General features: G+C 45.0%; 2 protein-coding genes across 5 annotated transcripts; both read right to left on the bottom strand.

Annotated features, from left to right (window-relative positions):
* Positions 1-129: 129 nt before the first annotated feature.
* Positions 130-8,940, bottom strand: LOC125441715 (TIR domain containing adaptor protein). 4 transcript variants are annotated; one of them, XM_048512538.1, is made up of 5 exons: positions 8,414-8,940; positions 7,217-7,273; positions 4,482-4,628; positions 2,598-3,197; positions 130-912 (listed from the first exon to the last, which is right to left on the bottom strand). In XM_048512538.1, exons 3-5 carry the CDS (start codon positions 4,516-4,518, stop codon positions 872-874), a joined length of 678 nt encoding a protein of 225 aa, XP_048368495.1. In that variant the 5' UTR covers positions 4,519-4,628; positions 7,217-7,273; positions 8,414-8,940; the 3' UTR covers positions 130-871. The 4 variants fall into 4 exon arrangements, with proteins under 4 accessions (XP_048368495.1, XP_048368496.1, XP_048368498.1 ...); XM_048512539.1 differs by lacking the exon at positions 8,414-8,940 and adding an exon at positions 8,203-8,287; XM_048512541.1 differs by lacking the exon at positions 8,414-8,940 and adding an exon at positions 7,375-7,479.
* Positions 8,941-9,896: 956 nt separating this feature from the next.
* On the bottom strand, positions 9,897-24,649 carry FOXRED1 (FAD dependent oxidoreductase domain containing 1). Its single transcript, XM_048513097.1, has 12 exons — positions 24,504-24,649; positions 22,180-22,400; positions 21,806-21,916; positions 20,371-20,489; positions 18,290-18,384; positions 16,663-16,764; positions 15,121-15,197; positions 13,881-14,017; positions 13,179-13,308; positions 12,322-12,426; positions 11,039-11,332; positions 9,897-10,657 (listed from the first exon to the last, which is right to left on the bottom strand). The coding sequence occupies exons 1-11, from the start codon at positions 24,631-24,633 to the stop codon at positions 11,078-11,080; spliced, it is 1,482 nt and encodes a 493-aa protein (XP_048369054.1). The 5' UTR covers positions 24,634-24,649; the 3' UTR covers positions 9,897-10,657; positions 11,039-11,077.
* Between the last annotated feature and the right edge of the window lie 177 nt (positions 24,650-24,826).

Raw genomic sequence — 24,826 nt, 5'->3', positions numbered from 1 at the left:
TGAAAACCACACATTAACAAACTGGGGTTCTGATTTCATGCTTCCCTGCCATTACTGATCCATGTAATATGGGAACATAAACTGGACCAACACGTGAGGAAGAGCTGAGAAATAGCCCACAAGGATGAATTTGAATTCCGACTCTATTTTATTGTAACATATTTTTGTTAAGGTCATGTCTAAATATATGAGGTCATGTCTAATATATATGAGGGCTCTCGGCATTAACTGGTTGGTTTGCTCTCTGCTAACAAGGGAACTGTCTTCTCTGAACTCACACAAGGAGTTCAAAACACACCCACTTCACATAGAGAAGAATCTGGTGTAGGCACAATGTTTTTACCATCAAACACAGAATGTAGTTGAGCCCTCCAAAGCCTGAAATACCCAACCCAAGCAGAAATATTTCCACTGTTTGTTATATTGTGGTCTGTAACAGAGCGGGCACCAAATGCCATTTAGGAACATCACCACAGATGAGGGAATGCCAAAGAACACAAAATCTGCTCTTGAGTGGTGAGACATGTCAGTGGGAAGGAAACCCTGTGCTTGTGATATCCCATGTGAGAAAAACATTCTTCAGTCTTTTTTTTCCCTTTGGCGTCAAGTCATGTCTAATTTATGGTGGCCCCTGGTGAGATTTTCAAGGCAAGAGACTTCAGAAGTGGTTTGCCATATCTGCCTCCACATCATAATCCCGATACTTCTTGGAGGTCTCCCAACCAAACACTTGCCAGGGTTGACCCTGCTTAGCCTCTGAGATCTGACAAGATCAGACTAGCTAACTAGTTCAGGGCTTCTTCAGTCTTGCTTGTATGAAAAGTACTTCCGCCCAGTAGTCGAATGCCTCAGCATTTACTCCACGTTCCAGTTAAACGCTCCTATGTGCGTTTTGACATAATTCCTGTAGATCTGAAAACAGAATGAAGAAGAGATTAGGAGCTTTGAATCAAACAGTGTTGAAAAACTCAAACAAAAGCTTGCATCTTCTCTTGAAAGTTCAATGCCCTGGTGTTTAGTTATCAGCCACTGCTTTCCAGCATGTTAGGGTACGTAATTGTCAGCTACAGGAATTTGTGATGAAGAAAGCTTTGATTCCCAAAGGCTTATTCCCTGAAAATTTTGTGGCGTCTTTAAGGTGCTACTGGATTTGAATCTAGTTATTCTACTGAAGGCCAACCTGGCTATCCTCTGGAAGGAATCTATGCATCAAAGGCATAATCACATTTTGCAAAGCCTATCCCCTTCCACAACCAGTTATTGCAAAACCCAGTTTTGCTGCTGTGGCAACCATTTCCAGTCCAGTTTCACTAACCACCAACCCAAGGGAAGTTAAAAGGAAGGCCCTACTCAGTCACCAGGATTTTGATCAGTAACTCAACTTCAAAATAACTCCATTTCATTTAGCTGTAGCAGAGACAGACCCAGCCACAAAATGGCTGCTGCAGCTTGCTTTCAGTCACACAGTGAACATCCTTGTGCTGTGGAGGCAGCCTCCACAAAAGCAGTGTTTTTAAACCCCTACCAGTCAGAAGCCCTGCTGGGGAAAGTTGCACCTGGCCCCGCCCACTTTCTAAAAGTACTTGGCAGGTACCAGGAAAGATGTCAGGGGGCACCATGTTGGAGGCCCCTGGTCTACATAATGTGGACCCATTGTTTCCACATTAAAGAGACGAACTTGTGGTCATTTGGGGAGTTCCTTATGGCTAAGCAGGGATATAAGAATAGGTCTGTCAAATCCAGCTTCATAGCCACTATATTATACTAGAATGTATTCCACCATTTAGCATAAAGAGCTTTCTTTCTACTTAAGTGGCTCTTCTGTCAATGGAAGACCTACTTGTGGTGGAGGAATGTTTCAAGCTTTGCTCAGTGGTGTAGAAGGGCATGATCAGGATCCACCCTAATATACTGTCTCACAAAAACAGGTTCATAGATCATATATTCCTCCGCCACAGAACTCAACACGCCAGACCCTTTTTGTTATAGAATGCTCCACCCAGGTCCTCGTGCCTATCTAGCCCTACTTCCCCCATTCGTTTGAAAGTTTGATGATAGTCATTCAATGAACTATAAATGCTCTTGTATCAAAGTACCATGTTAAACAATGCACAAAATAAAGGTTTTGACAAAGGCAGTGCACAAAGATGAATGATAATTCTCATATTCATTCAGGACTATATTCTAATGCAGAAGCATACGATTTTCTCAACTGCTGCAGCTCAGCTGACCGTACTAACGTCTTTATCTGAAGGACAGTATAGCTCCTATCCCAACGGTGAAGATGGAAGTACTCTCCACGAGATGAAGCTGCTGCTGTTTCAAAGGCAAAGCTGGCAGTGAAGGCTTGACAAAACAGAACATAACACACAACAGTGTGCATTGTGAAATAGTGTGCATGGGGAATGCTTGTAATTTTCATTGTGCATGCACAATGGCAATAAATGCTTATTATTATTATTGTTATTATTAGCAATTTGTATTAGCAATTATGAGACCTGAGGGGTTGTCTGCTTCCTACAAGACATTTAATCCTCCTATGGAAACAATAACAGGTTGCCTTAGGAGACTAAGCCTCTCCTCCACTGCTTACTTACAGCGAATCACTGTCTCTTTGACCTGCCTGAAGCCTTTCTCCTGCACTGTGACATTGATGTAATAGATGCACTTAAGCTCCCTTGGATAGTCTTTCCGGTCAATGTCCTTCAGCACAGGGATGATGCGCCCGTTGGCCATCGGTGCCTCCATCAAGGCCTGGTGCATTTGGTACACACACCAAGGATCCTTGAGGAAGCTGGAGGTGATGAGCAGCACCCAGCAGTGGCTGTTCTGGACGGCCTCGCACAGCTCCGAAGGAATGGCACCTCCCGCAACTGCATCCCGCAACTGAAGAAAGCAACGGAAGCGCTCAGGCTGGCTTTCCAAGTAAGAGACCATTTGCTCCACAAACTCAAAGTCCCCCTCACTGTGGCAGATGCACGCATCGTACTGTTTGTTCCAGCGTGCGCTGTCTGAACTGGTGATGTTTACGGCAAAGGTGCAGGATGTCTGTTTGGGACTGTTCACTGAACTGCTGGGTAGAGAGTTCGAGTTCCGCTCCAAACGATGAGGAGGTAAAGATGGAGAAGTATTGTTCAACGGGCTTCTTGAAGAGTTTGAATCTTGCCTTGACTTCCATGGGAGCCACTTGAACCAACCTGCCAAGTTACATTGAAACTATAACTGAATGATACAAGAATTATCTTGCTAAATCACATTGAGATCTGTGCACTCTTTGCAACAGTAGCCAGCATAACTCTTCTAGAAGTTCCCAAGTAGGACATGGTGAAAATAATGGCCTCACTTGTCCCCAGTATGTGGTAATTATTACACCACTTCTGTACACCCAGTTGCTGAAATAAATCTCTATGCTTTCATAGCTGAAGATTCACATGTGTATGCACCTGGATTTTGGGAATAAATCTTCAAAATTCTACTGCTACAATTTCCGCTTGAACAACGCTATGGCATTCAAGAGAGACAGCCTACAAGAGCAGCTCTAAATCAACAAAACTCCCCAAGTTTGGGACAACCCATGCATGCATTCCAAGAACTGTGATAAAGGGCCATTGTTTTCCTTTGCCATTATTTTTCCGCATAGAATAGTAAATATACTCACAAACTAATCTCATGCAATCCCTTCCCAAGCATAGTCCCTCAACAAGAAATGAAAGTAAAACGAACCAGAAACAGAGCTGCTGAGAGTAGAGATTGAAAGGGATGAGGGGAGAGATAAAATGGGCAGGGAGTGAGAGGCAGTAATATGGATCCAGCTGAACAGGAGTGGAAGCAAAGAATCACTGCTCAAAGAGTTACACAGGTAATCTTGCCAGATGGAGGAGAAGGTCTCTGGAGCTTCAGCTTCTCTCTCATCTGTTACTAGATTCTCTCCCTTGTACAGAGATCTAATATATCACTGACCCAATCAGCCAAAGATGGGGGAATATGAGATTTCCCGTACGGCAAGAAAGCTCAGTTGGCTGCCTTTTGAATCAAGATTGCCTTCTGCATCCCTAACAAGCAATGCTTGCAAAGTGCTTATGGAGGTGGTATAGCGCCTAGCATTAGATTATCAGCTGTAAGGTGCAATTTGCTAGTTAATTTAAGATGAATTCTAGATGTAGCAACTGGTCAAAAGTGCGCAATTTTGGGACAGCCCCAGAGCATGTGAACCACAGTGTCTGACAGTGACAACTGCCTTCACTTTCAGAAAGACCAAGTAGAAAAATCTAGGTGGAAATTATCATTCAGGCCAATCAACACAGATAGAAACATTTGACTGTTAGATATCTGGTCTTTCCAATACATATACTTCTTCCCGGGTTTAATTGTTGGGATTTTCCAAATAGTTAGATCCTTGTATGGGAATGAGTCCAAGTCCAATTGAGTGTGTCCCAATTCACAGACCAAGGAGTCATTCAAAACAGAACCGGATTGCTCACCTGCCATATCAGGACTAAGTTTCAGGGGAAGAGGCATCCATGTCAATCTTCCTTCGAAGGTAATGAGTCAGGGAAGATGCTTGAGAAAGGTTGCTCTGTTCCCTCACTTACATGTTGGCCCTTAATTCTTGCTGCATCTGGGGCAAACTGAAAAAGAGGACAAAAGCAACCAGTCACACTGACTTGCTTAAAATAAGTCCACAAAGCCTAGTCTAAAACAAACACAACGCTGGGGGAGAGTGGGGCATTGCATGAATTGCGGCTCTCAAATAAGAACCTTATAATTGGTTTCAAATCCAACAGACTACTCCCATAACTATCCCTTAAACTAATTCCCAACATTCTCCAGCCCGAGGGCACCTTTGGAATTCTGACCCATAAACATGGGCATAGCCTCAAAACAGATGCCATAAAATGGGTGCTGCAGGAGGCACAGATAGTCGCAACATGGCTGTGCTACAGCTTATCTTGTGCTGTTGTGGCAGCTGCTGCCAAAGCAACATTTAAAAAAAATAATGCACAGCCCATTGTATCTCCAGTGGCCAATCAGAAGCCTGATGGGGCAAAAGCTCCACCAGCCCCTACCCACTGTCTCAAAACACTTGGAGAGCACCAGGATGTGCCTGTGGGCACCACATCAGAGAGCCCTGCCCTAAACAAAGATAGGGGAAAGCATCTTCAGGTAATGTGCGGCTTTCAGGCAATGTTAGCAAAAGCATGGGGTTAATACCCCTTCGGGGATTTTTTAAATTTCCTGTTGCAGAAGTGATTCTGAGAATAACACTGTAACCAGCTGTTCAGACAAGCTGCAGGTCATGACCCAAAAATGGGGCCCGAAGCCTCTGCAAGAAGGTCGTGGGCCTTTCCGTTGCTGTCATTTGTATTCTGGAAACCAAGATCTAATCTTTGGAAACAGCATCTTCCACGTTATATTATTTATTATTATTTATTACATCACACTTGTAATCTGTCCTCCCCCAAAGGGCTCAGGGCGGCGTACAACAACAAGATAAAACAACACAGATATAAAATCAATTCAATAAAAAAAAAACAGTTCCAATAACTTAGATAAAGAATTAGATGGCAACAAAACCCACGACCCTTCCCTCCGCACCCAAACATTAGCTGGTAGTGTTTTCTCCAGTGCATTCACATGTTGATTAAATAGAGCGTGTTCTGGTGGTTACTATAGGGACCTTCAGGTGGCCCAATCTACAGGGGGTAGTTGGCCGGTGGATTCCAAAGGAAAGCTCTTTCCTTCCTTCCTCAAGCTGCGTCTAGGAAGGAATCCTTGCAACAAAGGCAATTTTCAGGCACTTGCAAAGCATCCCTATAGCGGAACCCCCTGCCTGCCGCTGAGTTCAGCCTATTATGAACATAGAGAAAACAAGCCGCTCACACTGAAATTATCTGCAGACTGGCATGGTGGGGAAGGGGTTGGGTTTTCCAGGATGAAAACTGGTGGTTCAGTTTTTCTGCCGCCAGAATAGGTTTTTCCGCTTTCAATTAGCACTTCTGAAACAGCTGAGTTAAGAGACTCACCATAATCTGATTTTCAGCAGACTTAGAGGTTTATATATCACTGGGACACCTTTAGTATTATGAAGATGAAGTTGAGCTGGTGCAACCTCTATACCCTGCTGCTGACCTCATGGATCGCCAGCCCTGATTCCTAGGTTATCTGGCTTGCTCCCTCACCCTTTGATGAGAAGAGTATATGGCAGTGATGGCGAACCTATGGCACGGGTGCCAGAGGTGGCACTCAGAGCCCTCTCTGTGGGCACCCGCAAACAGAGTTCATCATGGGGGGGGAATTGCCCCCCCCCCCACACACACATCTAGGCTGGCCTGGGCCGCTGGGCTCGATTATTAGCATTAAACCTAAGACCTAGTTTTGGGGAAGCAGTGTAGGTAACCCTGTTAAGCGCTGTTAAACCCCACTGATTTTCATGCAAAGAACTAAAGCACGATCCCTTACCTAGGAGTAAGCTCGGTTGCTGGCAATAGAGCTTGCTTCTGAGTAAACCCTCCTAGGGTCATGATTCACCCATTGGAAGAGTTGCATGGTTGCTTCAAAGCAAAGCCAACAGCTACCACCAAGCTTACTCCCGAGTAACGCACGCCTTGGAGCCAACTGTTTTTTCGAAACTGAAACCTCAGTATTCAGGTTAAATTGCTGTGTTGGCACTTTGCGATAAATAAGTGGGCTTTGGTTTGCGATTTGGGCACTCGGTCTCGAAAAGGTTCGCCATCACTGGTATATGGGGTAGCTTCCCCAGCTCTCTTTTGACAGAATTGTCAAGCGAATCTCCTCATTCAGGGGACATAAGGGAGGAGGACAGTCTCTGAGGCCTTAAGAAGCCCAAGCTATTCAGAACACTCCAGTTATTTGTGTGATACTTGAAAGATAACAAGGAGCCAGGGAGACCTTGGGAAACTGGTATGACATGCTCTTCGGCAACTCACATTTCACAAGGCAGGGGCTAATACATTCTGCACTAATGCTTCTTGAGAGATAGCATGGTGTAGTGGTTCTGTTTAGTTCAATGGCTCTAAACTGATTTTGCTGATTTATAAGCCAAATACATAGCAACATAATTATAAACTTGTCATAGGTGCATAGGTATGAACACAGTTATGAAGCAGTGTCATGCAGAGTTACACTAGTTAAAGTCAGTTGAGATCAACAGTACTGAGGACTGCATGCTAAAAACATATAAACAAAGTTGACTCACCTCACACTTAAAATGATTTTCTTTGTAAGCAGATTCATTTGTAAATGCAAGTTTGAACTGTAAAATATGAAAAGATCACAGATGTGAAAAAAAATCTAGAGAAATCAAACTAGCAAAAATGGTACTCAAACTTTACCCACAAATGGTGGTTAGTGTACCTATGTCTACGTTCGGTCTCCTATGTCTTAAGGTATGCGGCCAACTGAAATGCAACAGGTTGAAACTTTTTGTTTAGCAGTCTCCCCCCCCCCCCAAAAAAAAACCCCTTGAAGATGTAGCAAAAAAAGTTTTCCTGCAGAATATCCCCAGGAAATATCTCTTTGTTAAAGGACAAAACTTAAACAAACACACAGGGATAGATAGGGCATTTAAGAATTCTCCCTATAACTGCCTCACACAACTTTTGCCAAACTTCAAGATTCCTCACCCCCTTAAAAAAAAAAAAAACAACCAGGAATTTATGAACAGACAATCTGGGACAAATGAAAATACGCACACACACACCCTCCAAACTTTTCTTTCTCTTACTTCCCTGGTAAGAGAGAAGCTGAAAAATAAATCAGTTTTATTTTTAAGACAACACTTTCCTAATTTCTTTATGTTATGCAGCAAATGCTTTTTTACGATCACTGCTTGCAGAGGAGTTTGTTTCCAAACTTTTTTTAACCGACAGCCATTACCACACTGTTGTGATTCACACAAATGCACTTTAAAAGTGGCAGAAAGTATTCCTAAACAGGCAGCCGGATTTATAGTGTCACGGGAGACTGCGGCGCTGCAAGCAACAGGCTTACTCTAGAGAAACTGTGCAAAGAACTGCGCTGCCAACTCGGTCAGCTATCCTCATGAGATATAGTCTTAGGATCTCTCTGCACCATGGAAAGGAATTGCAATCTCGGCCTGGCTAGAAAGACCCCTTAAACTAGCCTAGACCTCGAAGGGTTGAGACGCAGCTCCACTCAAAACCTGTCTGTATTTGCGACTACCTTTCTTGTTCCACCCAGAATACCCTGAATTCGCCTGCATTTCCGGTCTGCTGCCGAAGTTCCTTTGCAACCCTTGCAACTGGGTACAAGGTTGCATTTTTTAACTGCGAAAATCATCGGACTTAAAAGCCACGTCAGCCGCACGCCACGCAAATGCAACAGCCAGATTTTTCTTTTACATGCATTTCTTTGGAAGCAAAATTAAAGTTACCGGCCAGTGTGCGGCGGTCGAGCGGGAACCTGGATCAGGTTTCCGGGTGGCAGCGAGCAGTGGCAAACTTGATTCTTCCTGGGTTTGAAGTAGGAAGCAGCTGCGCAAACCGTGGCTTGGCTGGGCACCCTCTGGGCGATGCCAGCGGGCGGCAGAGGGGGGGGGGGGGGGGGGGGGGGGGGGGCGGGTCAAGAGGAAGAAGGGGAAGGAACCGCGTTTCCTCTGCAGTTTCTGCAAGCAATTCCCCCTTTGAAAATGGATCGCGCATCGGATTTGTTTCCCAATCGGGAGGCGGAGTAAAGGCGCTCCTTCTGGATCGCGCGCCGCCGCGCCTTTGCGCGCTCTCAACCTTTCCACCGCTTGCAGCCCTACGTGATGTGAACACGCAACCAGGTGTGAGCCTGGCTTGTATGCTATCAGTAACGTGTGCATGGTCTTGCCCAGCGCAAATGCGTGCTTGGGAATATGGGTTTCCCAGAAGCCCCGCTCATCCGTCCCACCCACAGTCACCAGGAGCCGTGCAGAAATGTGAAGGTTACGAACGAGTTGTTACTCCAACTGTAAATGTTGCGTTAATGAGTAACTACTCCCGACGAAATGAACTCTCTTCAATTCTCACGAGGCTGCCAACTGAAGGGACCTGGGGCTGGATCCTTTGCACAGTTAGGTTTGCAAACCGGGAGGTGGTCGGAAGCCAAAAGCCTCCCCTCATCCCGCTGAAATCTGCATGACTTGGCGATTTGTCGCAATCGCGGGCCACGGTAACTACAAACCGCAAAGCTGGAGTAGTACATGCAAAGAAGAAGCTGTTTGTGCGCTTGGGCAAGCTGGAAGTTGGTTGTTTTCCAGTTTGAGCTCCCCCCCATGGGGTAGTGTGACTTGGCTTTATTAATGAATTAATTTTCAGGACAGTGAATTAATTTTCAGGACAGTCCATCCTTGATCTTCTAGATTCCTCAGTAGATAACCTTCAATTTAGAGACAGGGTATATTGTGTGTTCCTTTAATTGTGTGTTCCTGAATGGTAGGGGTTGGACTTGATGACCTTTGCGGTCCCTTCCAACTCTTATGATTCTATATAACTGCAATGACTTGATAGACATATCATTCATCTTAAAATTGATTGCATTGTGGTATAAATTATTTAAAAACAATCACTTCAAATCTCCCTATTTAGTTAAGATTTCAAATCATAATCTCAGGTTTAATGTTCTTGCATTTTGAATCAATGCCAAAAGGCTACCATTTTTGTATCTGTGGTATGCTAGCCCTGGAGGATTTACTCCTTTATAAACTTGATTGCCTGCTTTATGTGCAACCCAGGGCTAATTTTCTTCTTGGAATACTCTCTGGTTTAAACTTTCACTCCAACAATGAGAAAATAATATTCCTTTTATCAGATTCCGATGATTATGTACCCTACAGAATGAAAACGTATGCCCTGGCAGCAAAGAAAATAAGGGCCAATGTAGTTTCCATGAGACCAATTGTCCAAAATAGATTTTATTGGTTGATATGTTGACCTGATTGTTGTTTGCTGTTTTAAGCTTGATTACATTGTTGCAAATTTTATCTGATAATATTTATGTCCCTATTGTAAAGTGGTTTGTTTGCTGCTGCTTTGTGAACAGCTGTGGCCATATATAAATAAATGTACTTGAAGGATGCTGTATTGTTTTCAATTGGTTTTAATGAAAGCCTTTCTTTCTGAAAGAAATGACTCATGATCTGCTATGAATTTTTAAAGACCTCATTTTATCTGTCCTCAAGACCACAAAGGCTCAAGTCTACATTACTATACTCAATGATTCCCATGTCAGACTGAAACTTCCTTCTGAGTAAATATGCTTACGATTATGTTGTAATATCAGTTAGGGGGAAATCCTCCACTGGGGACAAAGAGCAGCGGTGGCCAGTCCTATAAAGTCTTTTGCCTCAAAGTCAAGGGCTGATTTTACCACAGGGCAATTTTAGAAGTGCCCCATTTCAGCATCCAGGAGCAGATGAACTCAGGCTGTGCTTCTTCCCTTCTGAAGGAAAAAAAAATTGGTCTTGCAAGGTAAGCACTGACGTCTTCTTCAACTTGAGGTGTCATCAGACATTCCCTTTTGTTATCCACAATCCAGTCTGTGTATTAACACAAGCAAAACTTTCCTCACTGGCAGCATCTGATAGATCCAATCTCCCAGCGGTGCGACTCAGCAGTGTCATCCATGACCAGTTGAAAGGGAGGACGTATTTTCCCTGCAGAGGAGTAAAACCATCCATTGTTATTGTGCAGAACTTAACAATGCTGAGAGGTGGCGGAAGTGACTGGGGTGAGCAGAGTTTGAGCAGGACGTGATGTCACTTCTGGATAATATTCTAGGCTGCTTCCCCTACTCTCTATGGTCTTTAACAAAGAGTCTAGGGGAAATTCTTACAGAATCGCCTTGAGGGGAATATTGTCTCTCCTGTTCCTCAGGAGCAGGAAACTGGGGCTGGAGACTAGTAATCCTCTGTCCTGGGCAGGTCTAGAATGGCCCCACAATTCATTTGGTGGTCCCAATCCAGGAAATAGATCATGCTCAATAGTAGCATGCAATATTCAGCTCAAAGCAAAAAGGCATTTTTGAAGACACTAACCTGGGGGGAAGGGAAGGGAGAGCAAACACTCTAGCCCTGTTAGATTATATTCTTCTCCAGAATCTTCTCGCCTTTGATGAGCCTATCGAAAGAGAATCTCCTGAGGTCAACGGTCTTGTACTCTCCATCCAGAATGAGCTCAGTGACGCATTTGCCCACCGCCAGGGAATGCTGCAGTCCGTGCCCACTGAAGCCAGAGGCAAAGTAGAGGTTCTGCACCAGTGGGTGCGTGCCAATCACAGGGTTCTGATCAAAGGTGTTGTAGTCATAGTAACCAGCCCAGGAACTCTTCACCTGCAAGAGATTCAACCAAAAAAAAAAAAAAAAGTAAAAATAAAGCCCCAAAATGTAACTCATGCATATATAGCCAGTTCAGCTGTCCAAATTAGGAACATCGTATTAGGAACATCACATTTTCTAATACTTACTAAGTTAGCTCTGAAGTGGAAAACAGAACAGCCATAAAAGAGAGAAGCACCCCCCAAATCCGCAAGCCCCTTGTGACGACCACTCCCTTCTTGCGTTGTGAATATATACAATGTGTGCAAACTACTATTTCTTCCTTTCTTTACAAGGTACACATTGCTGCCACCAGGAATTTGGTTCCAGACCCTTTTTTAAATTTTCTCCTAAAGTGTTGTGTCTGAGCTCTAAAGCAGTTTTGAGGGTCTTTGTGGTCCTGAGGAAGAAACTCTCATAAGCTACTGGTGTAGCATACCAAATTAATTTGAACAAATTGAATGTTTATTTATCTAGTTTCTTTGGCTTCACGGTTAGAAAAAGTAATTTACCTTCTCTCTACAATGAGGAAAACAATCTGAGGCAATAACTTCAGGCTTCGGTGACTTTCGCTTCACATAAATCCACTCAGTCACTCTCCCATATCTCTGTTGACCATCTTCGCATTTAACCCTATTTCTGGTCTCCCAATGTCTTCTATGTGTATTCTACCTATTTCTTTGGGCAGTTTTGTACTTTTAATTATAAGTTAGCTTTTCAGATTGTTAACGTCATACTGTCCTCTGCTCACTTCATCTATTTCCCTCTATATTTTCCCCCTTATTGACTGACACTCTCTTTTAAAAAAACACCATTCACTGCCTCCCTCAAGTGTCAACCAATCACCTCATTCTCTCGTTCCCTTTTCACTCTTCTTTCTTCCACAACTTACCTCTCATTCAAAGAAACACACGCACACGACATTTTAAATCATTACGCCATTGATGATCAACACCAGGAAGCTTCAGGGAAGGTCCCAGGGAAACAGCCATTCATTATTTTACCTTCAGCGATTCGAAGGCAGGCACCCTGTGAGCCAGCTTGGGCCAGATTTTTTCTTGGAAGAATTCATGATCTACCTCCAAGTCCTGGGTGTCTGGCTCTTCCTCCTGAGAAGAAAAGACAGACACCGTTTGTTACTCACCCTTCATGTCAAAGAGCAGCATTGCCTTCTGAATGCCACAACAGTTTTAATGTGGCTTAGAAAAGCACAGCATTTTTTTTCAAGGGGGGGGGGGAGAACAATTCTCAACAACTAGGTCCCCAAACAACAGCAAGCAGTTCAAGCAGGCTTTGAGGGCAGTTGAAGAAGAGTTGGATTTGTACCTCGTTATTCTCCACCACAAGGAGACTCAAAGCAGCTTACAACTCCTTCCTTTCCCCTCCCCACAACAGACACTTTGTGAGGTAGGTGGAGCTGAGGGAGTTCTGAAAGAACTGTGACTGGCCCAAGGTCATCCAGCAGGCTTTATTTATAGGAGTGGGGAATCAAACTCATTCTCCAGATTAGTGTCCACTGCTCCTAACCACTAGCTCTCAGTGTAGTGGTTTGAGCAAAGGGTGTTCAACGGTGGAGATCCAGGTTCAAATCACAGCTGAGCTACACACCTCAGTGGGGGACTCTGGGCCAGCGCCCATCTTCTGAAAACAAGGGATGGTCCACCTAAAGCAGCATGACATCCTTGGAAGATATGATTAAAAATGTAATAATGGCATGAAATCATTCTGTCCCTTCCCGATTCTTACAAGGCTGGTTTCCTACACAAAATGAGACAGGCGAAACTTCCCCAGAGGGACTCTGGGAAGAAAATCCGCCACGGCTTCCCAGTGGTCAGCTCCCACAAAGGCACAACAAACTCACCTCTGTGGGGCTTAAGCTTCCAAGGTAATTGCCACCTATGCCTTCCCTGCGGAAGTAAGCTCCTGTGGAGTCAATTAACATGGGTGTCTCCAAGCCGGGCCCATTGGGGCAGTGCCAGACATAGACGTACCTGGTGACAAAAAAACCCACCAAACCAAAGTCTCAGTACCTAATAAAAATACATGCAGTGGCCTCACCTCCAGTACAAGAAGGGAGCATAATTAGAAGCAGCACAGAGCCAGACCTCAATGCTGGTATGAACCCTGATTCCTCCATTTCAGTGTCCATTTTGGCTCTTACCAATAGAATTTGGGTTTATCACTTTTCTCAACCATGCAGAGTCTCAAGGCTGCTTACAAACTTCTTTCCCTTCCTGTCCCCAGAACAGACACCTTTATGCCCTGCCTGTCTCCTCAACGGAGACCGAAAATGGCTTACATTGTTCTGTTCTCCGCCCTTTTATCCCCACCACAGCCCTGTGAAGTGTGTTAGGCTGAGAATATGTGACTGGCTCAATCAAGGTGACCCAGCAAGCTCCCATGGCAGAGTGGGAATCTGACCCTGAGCCTCTGAGATCACAGTCTTACACTCTAGCCCAGAAGTCCCCTACAATCTTGAGCCTGCAGATACCTCTGCTATCTCCTCAACGCCGACACGCAATGTAGTACCCCAATGCAGTACAAAGGCTGTATTAAACCATACCTTTTCTTAGGTTCCACAGGAAGTTTGATCCCTGCCAACGATTCTGGTGGCCCGGTCCCAACGCCGGCCATCTCCGCCAACTTCCCTGACCAGGCGCCTGCTGCATTCACCACTATGGCACACCTTATTGGGGGAGTTTATTCACCACATCACAATGTCCGTGGGCAATTTCGGAACCTAGAGGGGGTATTCCAAGCAGGAGGGAAGGGAAAATCGGATTTGCAAGGGTATTCAGCAGGGCAACCAATTTACCCATGTATCAGCTAGTCCAAGGGCCAGAATTTTAGGAGCTCATGCTTTCTCAGCTGTGGCCCCCACTTTCTGGAACAGCATGTCAATATGGTTTTCTTTGGTAGCTTTTCATAGAACATACCTCATTTAGCAGTATGTTTGGTGATTCACGGGTATTGTATATTCATACTGAGGTTGTGATTTAAAACAACATCTGAATGCCAGAAATGGGGAATAAATGTTCGAATAATAATGAGGAGGAAGAGGAGGAGGAGAGCTTAGCTCAACCCCACCTTCTCAGATTGCAGTCCAAGCCTCCACATGGATGCTTACCAATAACCACACTTCTGTTTCCCCCTTGAACTGGAGCAAAGGGGGTATTTTTGCTCTGTTGTAAAAATGGAGTTACACACACTGTGGTTAGAACGAGCACGATGTTGTGTGAAAACAAAAACATTTGGGGAGGAAAGGTAGAGTGAAAGATCCACACAGAAGAAGAAGAGTTGAAGAAGAGTTGGATTTATATCCCCCCTTTTTCTCCTGAAAGGAGACTCAAAGGGGCTTACACTCTCCGTTCTCTTCCCCACTCACAACAAACACCCTGTGAGGTGAGTGGGGCTGAGAGAGCTCTGAAGAACTGTGACTAACCCAAGGTCACTCAGCTGGCATGTGTTGGGAGTGCACAAGCTAATCTAGTTCACCAGATAAGCCTCCACAGCTCATGTGGCAGAGCAGGGAATCAAACCCAGTTCTCCAGATTAGAGTGCACCTGCTCTTAACTACTACATCACGTGTATATAAAATACTGGGGGGTTTGTTAGAAATTGTCATGCTTGCTTTGCAACACCCAGTAGTGTCATATAGACTTTGGTGAGTATGCCACATCACCAAAATGCACTTTGAGAGGTCCTTTATGGCCTCCTCCATGGGAGACCTGTAGATTTCACTTCGGCCCATCTGCTCTGCCACCCATTCATCAGCCACAAGAGGAGTTTGAAAGAGTACTTACGTTAGCAACCATGATACGGGGGAAATCAACAATCTCCCCATCTGCCGTCACCATTTCATTAGATCGACACTGGAAAGCTGTGATGGGAGACACACAGAGAAGCAGCTGCGGTTAGCACAGCAACACGAAAACAGAAAGGAGTCCAAATTCAGGCACCCGATATTATACGAATTACCACACCCTCTCCTCAACTCACAAAATCTAGAAGGAAAATTCCTCCCTCTGTTAGATCTCTATTCATAAAAGTCATTGTCATTAGCTGTCAGGATTTAGGGGAGAGCATTAATGCGCCTGGGTGCGCCATCACAGCACTTTTGCTTTCCAACACAACAGCCCGTTTCTCCCCTCTGCATGATGTATTTTACTTTTTCACCAGAGAAAAGAATGAAGAAAGACAAAGCCATGGACACAGGGAACCAATGGCGCCAGAAGCACCCCTACCCCCCAAACTGGGGCAACTTGTTTGAAAAAAAGAAGATTCAGCCCCTCCCGCTAGCGCTTTGGCTAATTTCGTTTATCCTCCCCTCCATAAAACTTAATAGGAACCACTGAGAATCAAGCCTGCCCCTATCTGCATAGCTCTTCCCCTGCTTCCATCTTGCAGTCTCCAGGTAAGGCCCATAACGTGATGGCAAAACGCTGAAATCATAAAATGGACTGCACTGTATCAGCCTGTGGTAGGAGGGACACATTTTGCAATATTCCCCTATCCGACAAAGCTCCCTGCAACAAAAAACAAGCACAACTCTTCTTGACATGCTAGCTTTCTATTTGCCTGGAGTTCTTAATGCAAAGAAAAGTTTAAAAACTGGAATCCTCCATTAGCAACCTTTTGTGGTACAGCCCATTCCACCTCATTTAGTTCTTCCCTGCATGCACACGAGCCTAGACTGAGACTCAATAGAAAAGCTCTGCAGAGAGCAATTTCTGTTCTGATTTGCTTTAGGAAAACAGGGATGACAGAAACGGCCAACAGTTTTGGAAACTACTGAGAGGAGTTTGCTCTTGAGAGTCGACCGCCTGGAAGCTGTGCCAGACACTCTCTCCCTTCTGGAGCCTTCCTTCAAAAGCATTCGGGCAACAGAATGTTGCCAGCCACAGTTAGACCTTCTGTGAGAAGATCTCCCTACCCATTATCTGATCAGAATCATGGTCAGCATGGCAGGATGACAAAGGATGTGCATCGGGGCTGAGACTTTGGGAAGAGGGTTTTCAACTGTAGCGAAATACCCCCGTGCCGTTTCCTCGGCTGAAATAGTTCTCAGCTTGTTTTTTAGCCACAATTGTGTGAGTTTGCTTGGGGGTGGGGGAGGTGGGGCGGCACAAACCCAGCCACAATTTCTGTGGCAACTTTTTTGAAGCTTAATTCCAAATCAGGGGATCCAGTTAAAGAAGCCAAACATCACACTCAGTTTGATCCTTAGATTTCCACTTCCCCGAAATCAAGGGGGCTTAGCTGCTTCATACATTTTAATAGCAACGAAGAAGTATGAGGCTGATCCCAGCTGAGAAGGGGCAGGGAGGGAGAGATGGGAGACTCACATGTCACTTCTCCAACACTCTGGAAGACACCCATTGACATGGCTTTGTTCCGCAAGGCGTTGAGGAGAGTCCATGGGTCAAACCACCCTTCGTTTTCTAGGCCTAAAACACATAGGAGGATACAAGAGGGAAATGTTCGCTTTGCTTCACAACTGGTTAATCTTTAAACAGCTTGCAAGTTACCACTGTACTTCAAGGACATAACCCAAGGAGCGAAAGGGAATGGTAGGAAGCATTCTGGCCTAGTGATAAATGAAGAGCTTCTTGTAAAGGTACCTCCCCTTTACAATATCCTCACACACCCCTTGAAGACACCTTCTTCCGATTCGGTTTTCCTTCCCTACCTTCACTGTAGCTATATGCCAATTGAGAACAGAAGATTCCAGACTATTCTGGTAGCCAGCCTACAAGTTCGCCATTCCTCAAGAAAAGCATATTACTAGTGCGATCCTAAACAGAGTTCGATTTCGAATACCTTTAATGGCATATAGATTGTTTAAGATTAGCTTAGCAAGATAATAACAGCCTTTACAACTTTACAATTTCTGACGAGTTAAAATAACACCATTTAAAAATTTAGCCACCGCTTCCAACAGCTCGTAGTTGTGGCTGTTTAAAAGATATATAACCTTCTGTTTATCTGTAATGCCTTCACTTCCATGCAGGAAGGGGATTATGTGCTTCTTCCTACCTATCTCATAAAAGGGACAATCCAACAGCATATGAGATACTGTTTCCACAGAACCCATGCCACACGGGCATTTCCTTTCTTTATGTGGGATTCCAAGGTGGCGTCCAAGGCTAAAGGAAGAAGGCAGGGCATTACACCTAGCTAAGGTGATTGCTCTACGCCATCGGGCCTCAACCAGGAGATAAAGGTACTGGCCTAAACAGAGTTATGTCCTTCTAAACCTAAATGCTGGTGTCTATCTTGTATATCTCACAAGGCTTAGAAATAATTTTTGAAAAATTATTTTTACTTTATCCATAGAAAAGGAAAAGAAAGCTAAAAATTAAAAAAAATGAATATGCATGGGCAAACATAATAATAGCACGTTTTAGGGATGATTATATTAAATGGATCTGCATTTATAACCTTCATAGTCACATTCTTCGGTATATTTACAGTCTTTTTCCTCAAGTAATGCAGAGCTACTTATTACTAAAAAAAAATAAGAGCTAAAAAAGGAAAAGATTTTAAAAAAAGAGAAGAAAAACTTGGAAGATAACGAGGAGGCTGTTTCCAAGAGCTCAGTGGCTCACTCACATTGCTGATTCTGGATTTTTTCAGAACTAGTGGGTCTAAGATCCAGACCCTTCCAGTCCACCTGTCTGCCAATATTTCCCTTAATGTTCAAGTTACTGAATACAGGAAACATTAAACCTCCTCCCATTCTACCCCAGTCCAGGATATGGAGCAGAATAAAATCTTTTTCACAGAGGTCAGGAGTGAAGGCTGGTCAAGAGGCCCACAAGCAAATTGTAAGCAGGAAATGAAAAGCATGGGTCTCTTTCCTTCTCTTTCACATGATAAGGTCACAGTGTTGCCATCAAAAGGTTTCTATCCAAGTCAGCAGCCCCGTTTACATCCTGCTTTAGGACAGACAGAAACTCAGCAGTCCAATACCATAGGAAGCCAAAGCTACGCCATCTGTATTCACCCATGGAAATGTCTTTTTCAGTTGGGTCGGTGACAGCAGGGACACCTCAGCTCCTTCCATCCTGAAAAGCCGTTAAAGAACTCTCATCAGAATGCACTTGATTGGGAGGGGGCTCAAAAAACTGCCCCCAGGAAATGCAAAACAGCTGGGAAGCTTGCCTTAGATGGGGGAGGGAACAAAAGGGAAAAATCTGCATCAAAAATAAGGGACAGAAATTATACTTTAGGGAGGAAGGCGGAACATTACAGCCCAATCTCATCAAATCCTGGATGCTAAGCAGGGTTAGTACTTGGATGAAAGACCACCAAGGAAGGCTCCGCAGAGGAAAGCAAAGGCAAACCATCTCTGCTTGCTTTGAAAGCCCCTTGCTGGGATTGCCACAAATTGGCAGAAACTTGACAACACCTACATACACATTCTAATCTGGAGAACCGGCTTTGATTCCTCACTCCTCCACCTGAGTGGCAGAGGCTTATCTGGTGAACCAGATGTGTTTCCGCACTCCGACCTTGGCCTAATTACAATTCTTCAGAACTCTCTCAGCCCCACCTGTCTCACAAGGTGTCTGTTGTGGGGAGAGGAAGGGAAAGGAGCTTGTAAACCACTGTGAGTCTCTTTACAGGTGAGAAAGGTGGTGTATAAATCCAAACTCTTCTTCTCCTCCTTTAATTATACTTTTCAGATCACTTCTATGAGTAATTAAATAGACATAACCATAAGGAGTTGTGGAAGAGTAGTAATTCACCCCATCCCAACTATAAAGGTGGGAGAAATGGACCGCTTTGGATAACCCATCTACTGAAAACCACCTAAAACTAAAAGAAGGAGAAATGTGAAAGAGCAGTGATGAACAACCATATATGTCTTTTTCTTTTAAAAAAACCCAAACCTAAAAAAGAAGCTAGTCTTCATTTAAATCACAGTTTAAATTCACCAGCAAGTGTGGATTCTGTGAATAAGCTGCCGGCCTGATTGAAAAGGGGAGAGCTGTTTCTCAAAGGAGTTTTACATCACCATTTACTGAAGGAGCCTCTCTGTATCCCCTTAATGTCTAGACCAGTGTTTCCCAACATTTTCGAAGTCACGGTACCCTTGACCTCACTCTTCATATCTCACGGTACCCCTGACATCCCCCCCCACCTTCCCCTCCCAGTGCCCCTGCCTGCCACCCCCCACCTCCCCCTCCCAGTGCCACTGCTTGCACTTCCTAATTTCCACCTTCTCCCTCCCCAGGGTGAAGGGAAGCACTGTGGGGCGGGAAGTGGCTGCTGACCTTGCGGCAGGTCCTGCCCCCGGGCCAGCTTCATGTCCTTGCTGGCACCCCATGAAGACACCTAAAAGTGAGCGAGGGTTGGTAGCATCGTCAGCAGTACGCCTGGGACATGTTTCGACTGCACTCCCAGGGTACCACGGAAATTTTGGTTGGGAATCACTACCTAGGGGACTAGAGGTTTCTCCAGATAGCCTAGGGAACTACTCCTATCAGCTACCAGCATGGCCAATTGGCCATGCTGACAGAGGCTGATGGGAATTGTAGTTCCTGAACATCTGGAGAGCCGCAGGTTCCCTACCCCTGGTCTAGACTAACCCCATGTTATACTACAATCAGCATTACTGTCCAAGGTGCTGAAGAACAGACCCAGGACTCAGATTAAAAAGTGCCCTTTCTTTTCTTAAACCATCTCTGATGTATATAAATCAGGGCTCAGTGGAAAACCATCTGCCTCAGATGTTGAAAGTCCTCAGTTCATCTACTGTTAAAAGGGTCAGATAAATGGTGACAGGAAAGACCTCAGCCGGAGACCCCAAAATGCTCTGGCCAATCAATATCAGCGGTCTGACCAAGATCAAGAAGCTTCATTTGTGTTCACCTGAAGGTAATTTGAAGCCAGGAAATAAAGTGGACACCACAGGTGGGAAGCTGCTTTGCACCCAAGATCCATTAAAAACACAGGCCGTTTCCAATGACTTTTTCCATCAAAGCCACTGTGTAGCTGCTGCCCCCTCCCCCTCCTCTTTCAACAACAGCCTCTCTCAAGAGCCATACCTTTGAATTTGCACATTTTCCTCCAACACAGCAGCTCCTTCCTCTGTGGCCAGGAAGAGATAGCCCGAGGGATTAAACTGGATATCGATGGGCGGCTCATTGAAAACACCAAGGTAATCCTGGAAATAAAAAGTGGCTTTGTCAATCATTCGTGGGCTGTCTTGAAGAAGGGATAGGGATCGGACTTGGCTGCTATTACCTTAGCATTTATATAGCGCTGAGCACTAAGCACATCGCAAACGTTCTCACAGGCCCCTCACAACAACTCTATAAGGCAGGTCAGTGTTGGTGGTGACAAGAGCCATCAAGTTGCAACCGACTTATGCAGATCCATAGCATTTTCCAGGAAAATACACGTTCCGAAATGGTTTTGCCATTGCCCAGTGTTACTACCCCCCATGTTATAATGTGAGAATATAATGTGAGAATTCTCACCCCATGGGTGAGAATAACAGATCAATTACACTGCAGCAACCACAAGATGAGGGCTGGCTCCCACTTCACTTAGCCAATTTGTACGCTGCAGACATCTATTTAAGAACACAGGCACTGCTAGAGATGGAGCAAGAAGGAAGGAAGCGGTCCACTTTAAAAGGGTAATGCCAGCTTTCCCCCATCATTTTTCGTACATAATACTGAATGGAAAAGGACAGCCCTTTGTTGAAGCAGCCACCGGGAGGCTGAGCCACAGAGCTAGTACCTGAATGTGTGTGCTACAATAACAGATTGCTTATGACAGGAGCAAAATGCCAAACTGTTCCTAATATGCAATAACAGGGTGGGACACAGCTGGGAATAGGCAAATGTCTTCTAACCAGACAGGCATAGAAATATATTTGCTCAGAAGCTCAGCTGTGGGCGCTCAAGGCATCAGGACAGCAGCTACTGGCTGGCTGTCCAAAAGGGAGTCTTCTTCCCCTTTATCACGAAAAGCCAGGATCAGGGAGGTTCAATCCTGCAGTTCTGTCCTGGGTTCTCTTCTCCAAATGCTCCACGGGCTAGCCAAACGGCTTAGAATAGATCAAAGGATTGTTTAGAAGCGCATGGCAGGAAGGAAGTTTTCCTCAGAGGTAAAGGAACAAAGATAAAGGAATTCGACCATGGGCTGAGCAAGAGGACACATCTTTTTGCTTGAGGTCCAAATAAAAAACGTCATGGGAATGCGCTCAATTGAGAAATCTCTGTAATAGGAATTTGTTTACTTTCTTTGTTTTCAATTTTACAATAAAATCTTTGAGAACTCAGCGGGGTGAAGCATATGGGAGAAGAGAACCCAGGACAGAGATGCAGGATTGAACCTCCCTAATCCTGGCTATTCGTGATACCCTGCCTCTCCATGTCCTGTTCTAGGGGATGTGTCACACAGAGGTAGAAGGCAAGAATGAGGTCCCTCAGCTACAGCACCCCTGCAGAAACCTGGCCAGCATGAACATACGTTGACTGTGCGCAAGAACTCAGCCGAGAACCGGGACATCCTGATATTTTCAGGCAACGAAAACTGCTGCCGTATCCCTCCTACGGACAGAACGGTAGACGCTTTGGTGTACTGAAAAGAAAAACACGAAGGGGGAAAGGGCGATATAATTTAACTGTGCAACTCAAGAACAAAACCCCTTAAGTATTCCAACTGAACAACCAGTAAGCCCCGCCTCCCCCTTCAACTTTATCTACCGGCAATACAAACTGAAGCATCCCCACTTAGAAACTTGTTGGGTGATCTTACAAAACCCACATATCCTCATGCTAAGCTAACTCACAGTTATCCCCTGATCAAGGACCACATTTTGAACTTAGATGACGACAACTCACCTGGAGGTCCCTCTCAACAACCACCACCCGAAGCGCATTTCTATGCGGCTCTCTCATCTTCAGCCAGAACGCAATGGACCAGCCAATTATCCCACCTCCAACAATGACCACGTCTGCCCACTCAGGAGGGAGATCTTTTGAAATGCCCCAAGGGTTCCAGTCAGTACCAGGAAGGGCTGCTTTCAGCCTCTGGCGGAAGAGGTCCATCTCCTTCTCAAAACCTGAAAAGCGATGTGCGTGCACAAAATTCAAGTCAGCTATCAACTGAGCTAGTATGGTTGGATACTGGGATCTACACATAAGTGATGGTATAATACTGCATACATACTGTGACAACCTTTGTGCAGTGTATAATAAGTAATATAATATAATAATTAAGGAACTTTACCATTTATCTCCACAACAAACGTAAGATTAACCTTTTCATGCCTTTATTTTTTTCTTTTCACTGGTCTCAACCAGGGCTGGCCCCAACTTGGTGGAACGCTCTGTCTAATGAGACCGGGGTCCTGCGGGACTTTGTCATTCCACAGGGCCCGTAAGACAGAGCTGTTCCACCAGTTATGGCTGAGGCAGCTACGGTTATTCCATCTTAATTGCCTCCCTCCCCCCTTCTCCTCTTCTGTGTGTAATGTTGGGCATTTTAAGTGTTCCATTTTAATTAACTAAGTTGATTTATTGCCATTGGGGGCTTTTTATGGGATTTGGACATATTGTTTTTAACTGTGCATTTATATGGTGGAAGCCACTCTGAGCCTGCAAAGGGAAAGGCACCATATGAATGGAATGAAAAAAAAATATAAAAAGAATATTTTCATTTGGTTTGGTTTGCATATTAATAATAGTTTAGAGAACTCTATCGGATAGGGTTCAGCCAGCAGAGGAGGCGGTGGCGATCCAAAGCAGCCCGGTGGGTCTGGGCTGGGGGTGCCCGATGGGCCCGTGGCAGGCTCCCAGCCTGAGCAGGGGCGCCTCTCCGCAAGAGGGGTGTGGGGAGCTATTCTGCGCCCTCATGTGATCTAATGGGTGGCGCCTGGGGCGAAATGACCCCCCATGTCCCCCTGGCAGATACGCCCCTGCCTATTCCCTTTACTGTTGCTGTCAAGTCACAGCTGACTCATGGTGACCCCAAGGCAAGAGATGTTGGGAGGAGGATTGCCATTGCCTGCTGCCATGTCATGCCCCTGGTATTCCTTGGAGGTCTTCCATCCAAATACTTGACAGGATTGAGGCTGAGAGTGTTTGACCGGCTGAAGGTCACCCAGCAACCTTCCAAGGGGATTCAAACCTAGGTCGCCCAGTTTCTAGATCAACTCTTTAACCACTACACACCATGTTGGCTCTGTTAAAGCTGGTAAATCCCTTTTTAATTAATGTAATTAAAAATATAATAAATTCTCAGGAACTTGGCTACTAATCAGTTTTGCACAGGCAAAACCTTGAAAGTTGTTTATTACAGATTCTTTCATAGGATGTGGGAGGGAATCTCCCATTACAGATTGACATCAGCGCAGAATTGTAAAGTAGCAGGGCACAGCTCTGACTGAAATGGACCCAGTGAAATAGCAAAACATTCACAGGCCTCAGTGACTTTTATCAGATTGCAGGACTCTCTTGTACTTTGTGCCCACTAATTGTGCAGCTTCTGGCTCATGCCCAGTATCTTCAAGTTAAGAATGTCTAAGTCTGATGATCCAAGAAGGGCTTTGAAAAATAAGCTGCAAGATTCAGTCTTCTGTTTAATTAAAACATGGGTAAAGCATCTTCCAACCAATCACCCAACAGATTTTAAAATCAAGAACATTCCCCACCTCCCCAAAGAAGGTCAACTACAGGATGTCTCTTCTGAGGCTTTCTGGGCTGCAAAATGAAATGAAATGGAGTCCAAAGGTTGTGAATTTGGCCTGCATCACTTTAGCGTGTGTATGTGTGAGATCATATTTTTAATTCAGTTCTACTTGTATAGGAAAGGGTAGAAGCTCCCTGAAAGAATACATGCAATAGAGAGTAGACTATCCTAGCATTTGTTTTTAAAGAAACATGCTTTTTAAATACTTAGTTGCAACAAAGAGCTCTGTGACATCTGACGATATTGCACTGCCTTGCTAAATAAGCAAGTCAAGCTAGCCTACCTCACAGGGTTGTAGGAGAAAAACACTCAGAAGAGGAGAACCGTACATGCCGCCCTGGATCCCGCTGTAGAAAGGGCAGTTAAATAAAACAAAATGACACTTCTCCTTTTTTTAAACGATAGACTCAAATGCAAGCACCGCATGAATCTAGGAAGTTTTTATTACCCAGCAGGCACGTGGCTTATGCAATACCTTGGTAGAAGTCGCGTTGCCGGGACCTGCCAGCGCGGAATTGCCGCCGAGGCTCCACGGGGCTGGCGAAGGGCCGGACAGCCGCCGCCAACGGCCACAGACGGCCCAACGACAACCGCCCTCGGATCATCGCGAAATCTGAATGCACGTCCACTGAGCGCAAGAGGCGCCGCAGGTTAACGCCCCGCCTCCAGGACCATGATAGGTCGAGTCAATCCCGACGCCACACTTCAACTCCGCCCCCACATCTCACAGGCTTCCAGTTAATCCTCGGGCCTTCCCCCGACCAACGTATCATGCATAATAAAGTCCCACCCATCGCT

Source organism: Sphaerodactylus townsendi, linkage group LG12 (genome assembly GCF_021028975.2).
Source record: "Sphaerodactylus townsendi isolate TG3544 linkage group LG12, MPM_Stown_v2.3, whole genome shotgun sequence".
Taxonomy (NCBI): Eukaryota; Metazoa; Chordata; class Lepidosauria; order Squamata; family Sphaerodactylidae; genus Sphaerodactylus; species Sphaerodactylus townsendi.
The sequence above is the reverse complement of the archived record's forward strand: the minus strand, read 5'-3'. Positions and strand labels throughout refer to the sequence as shown.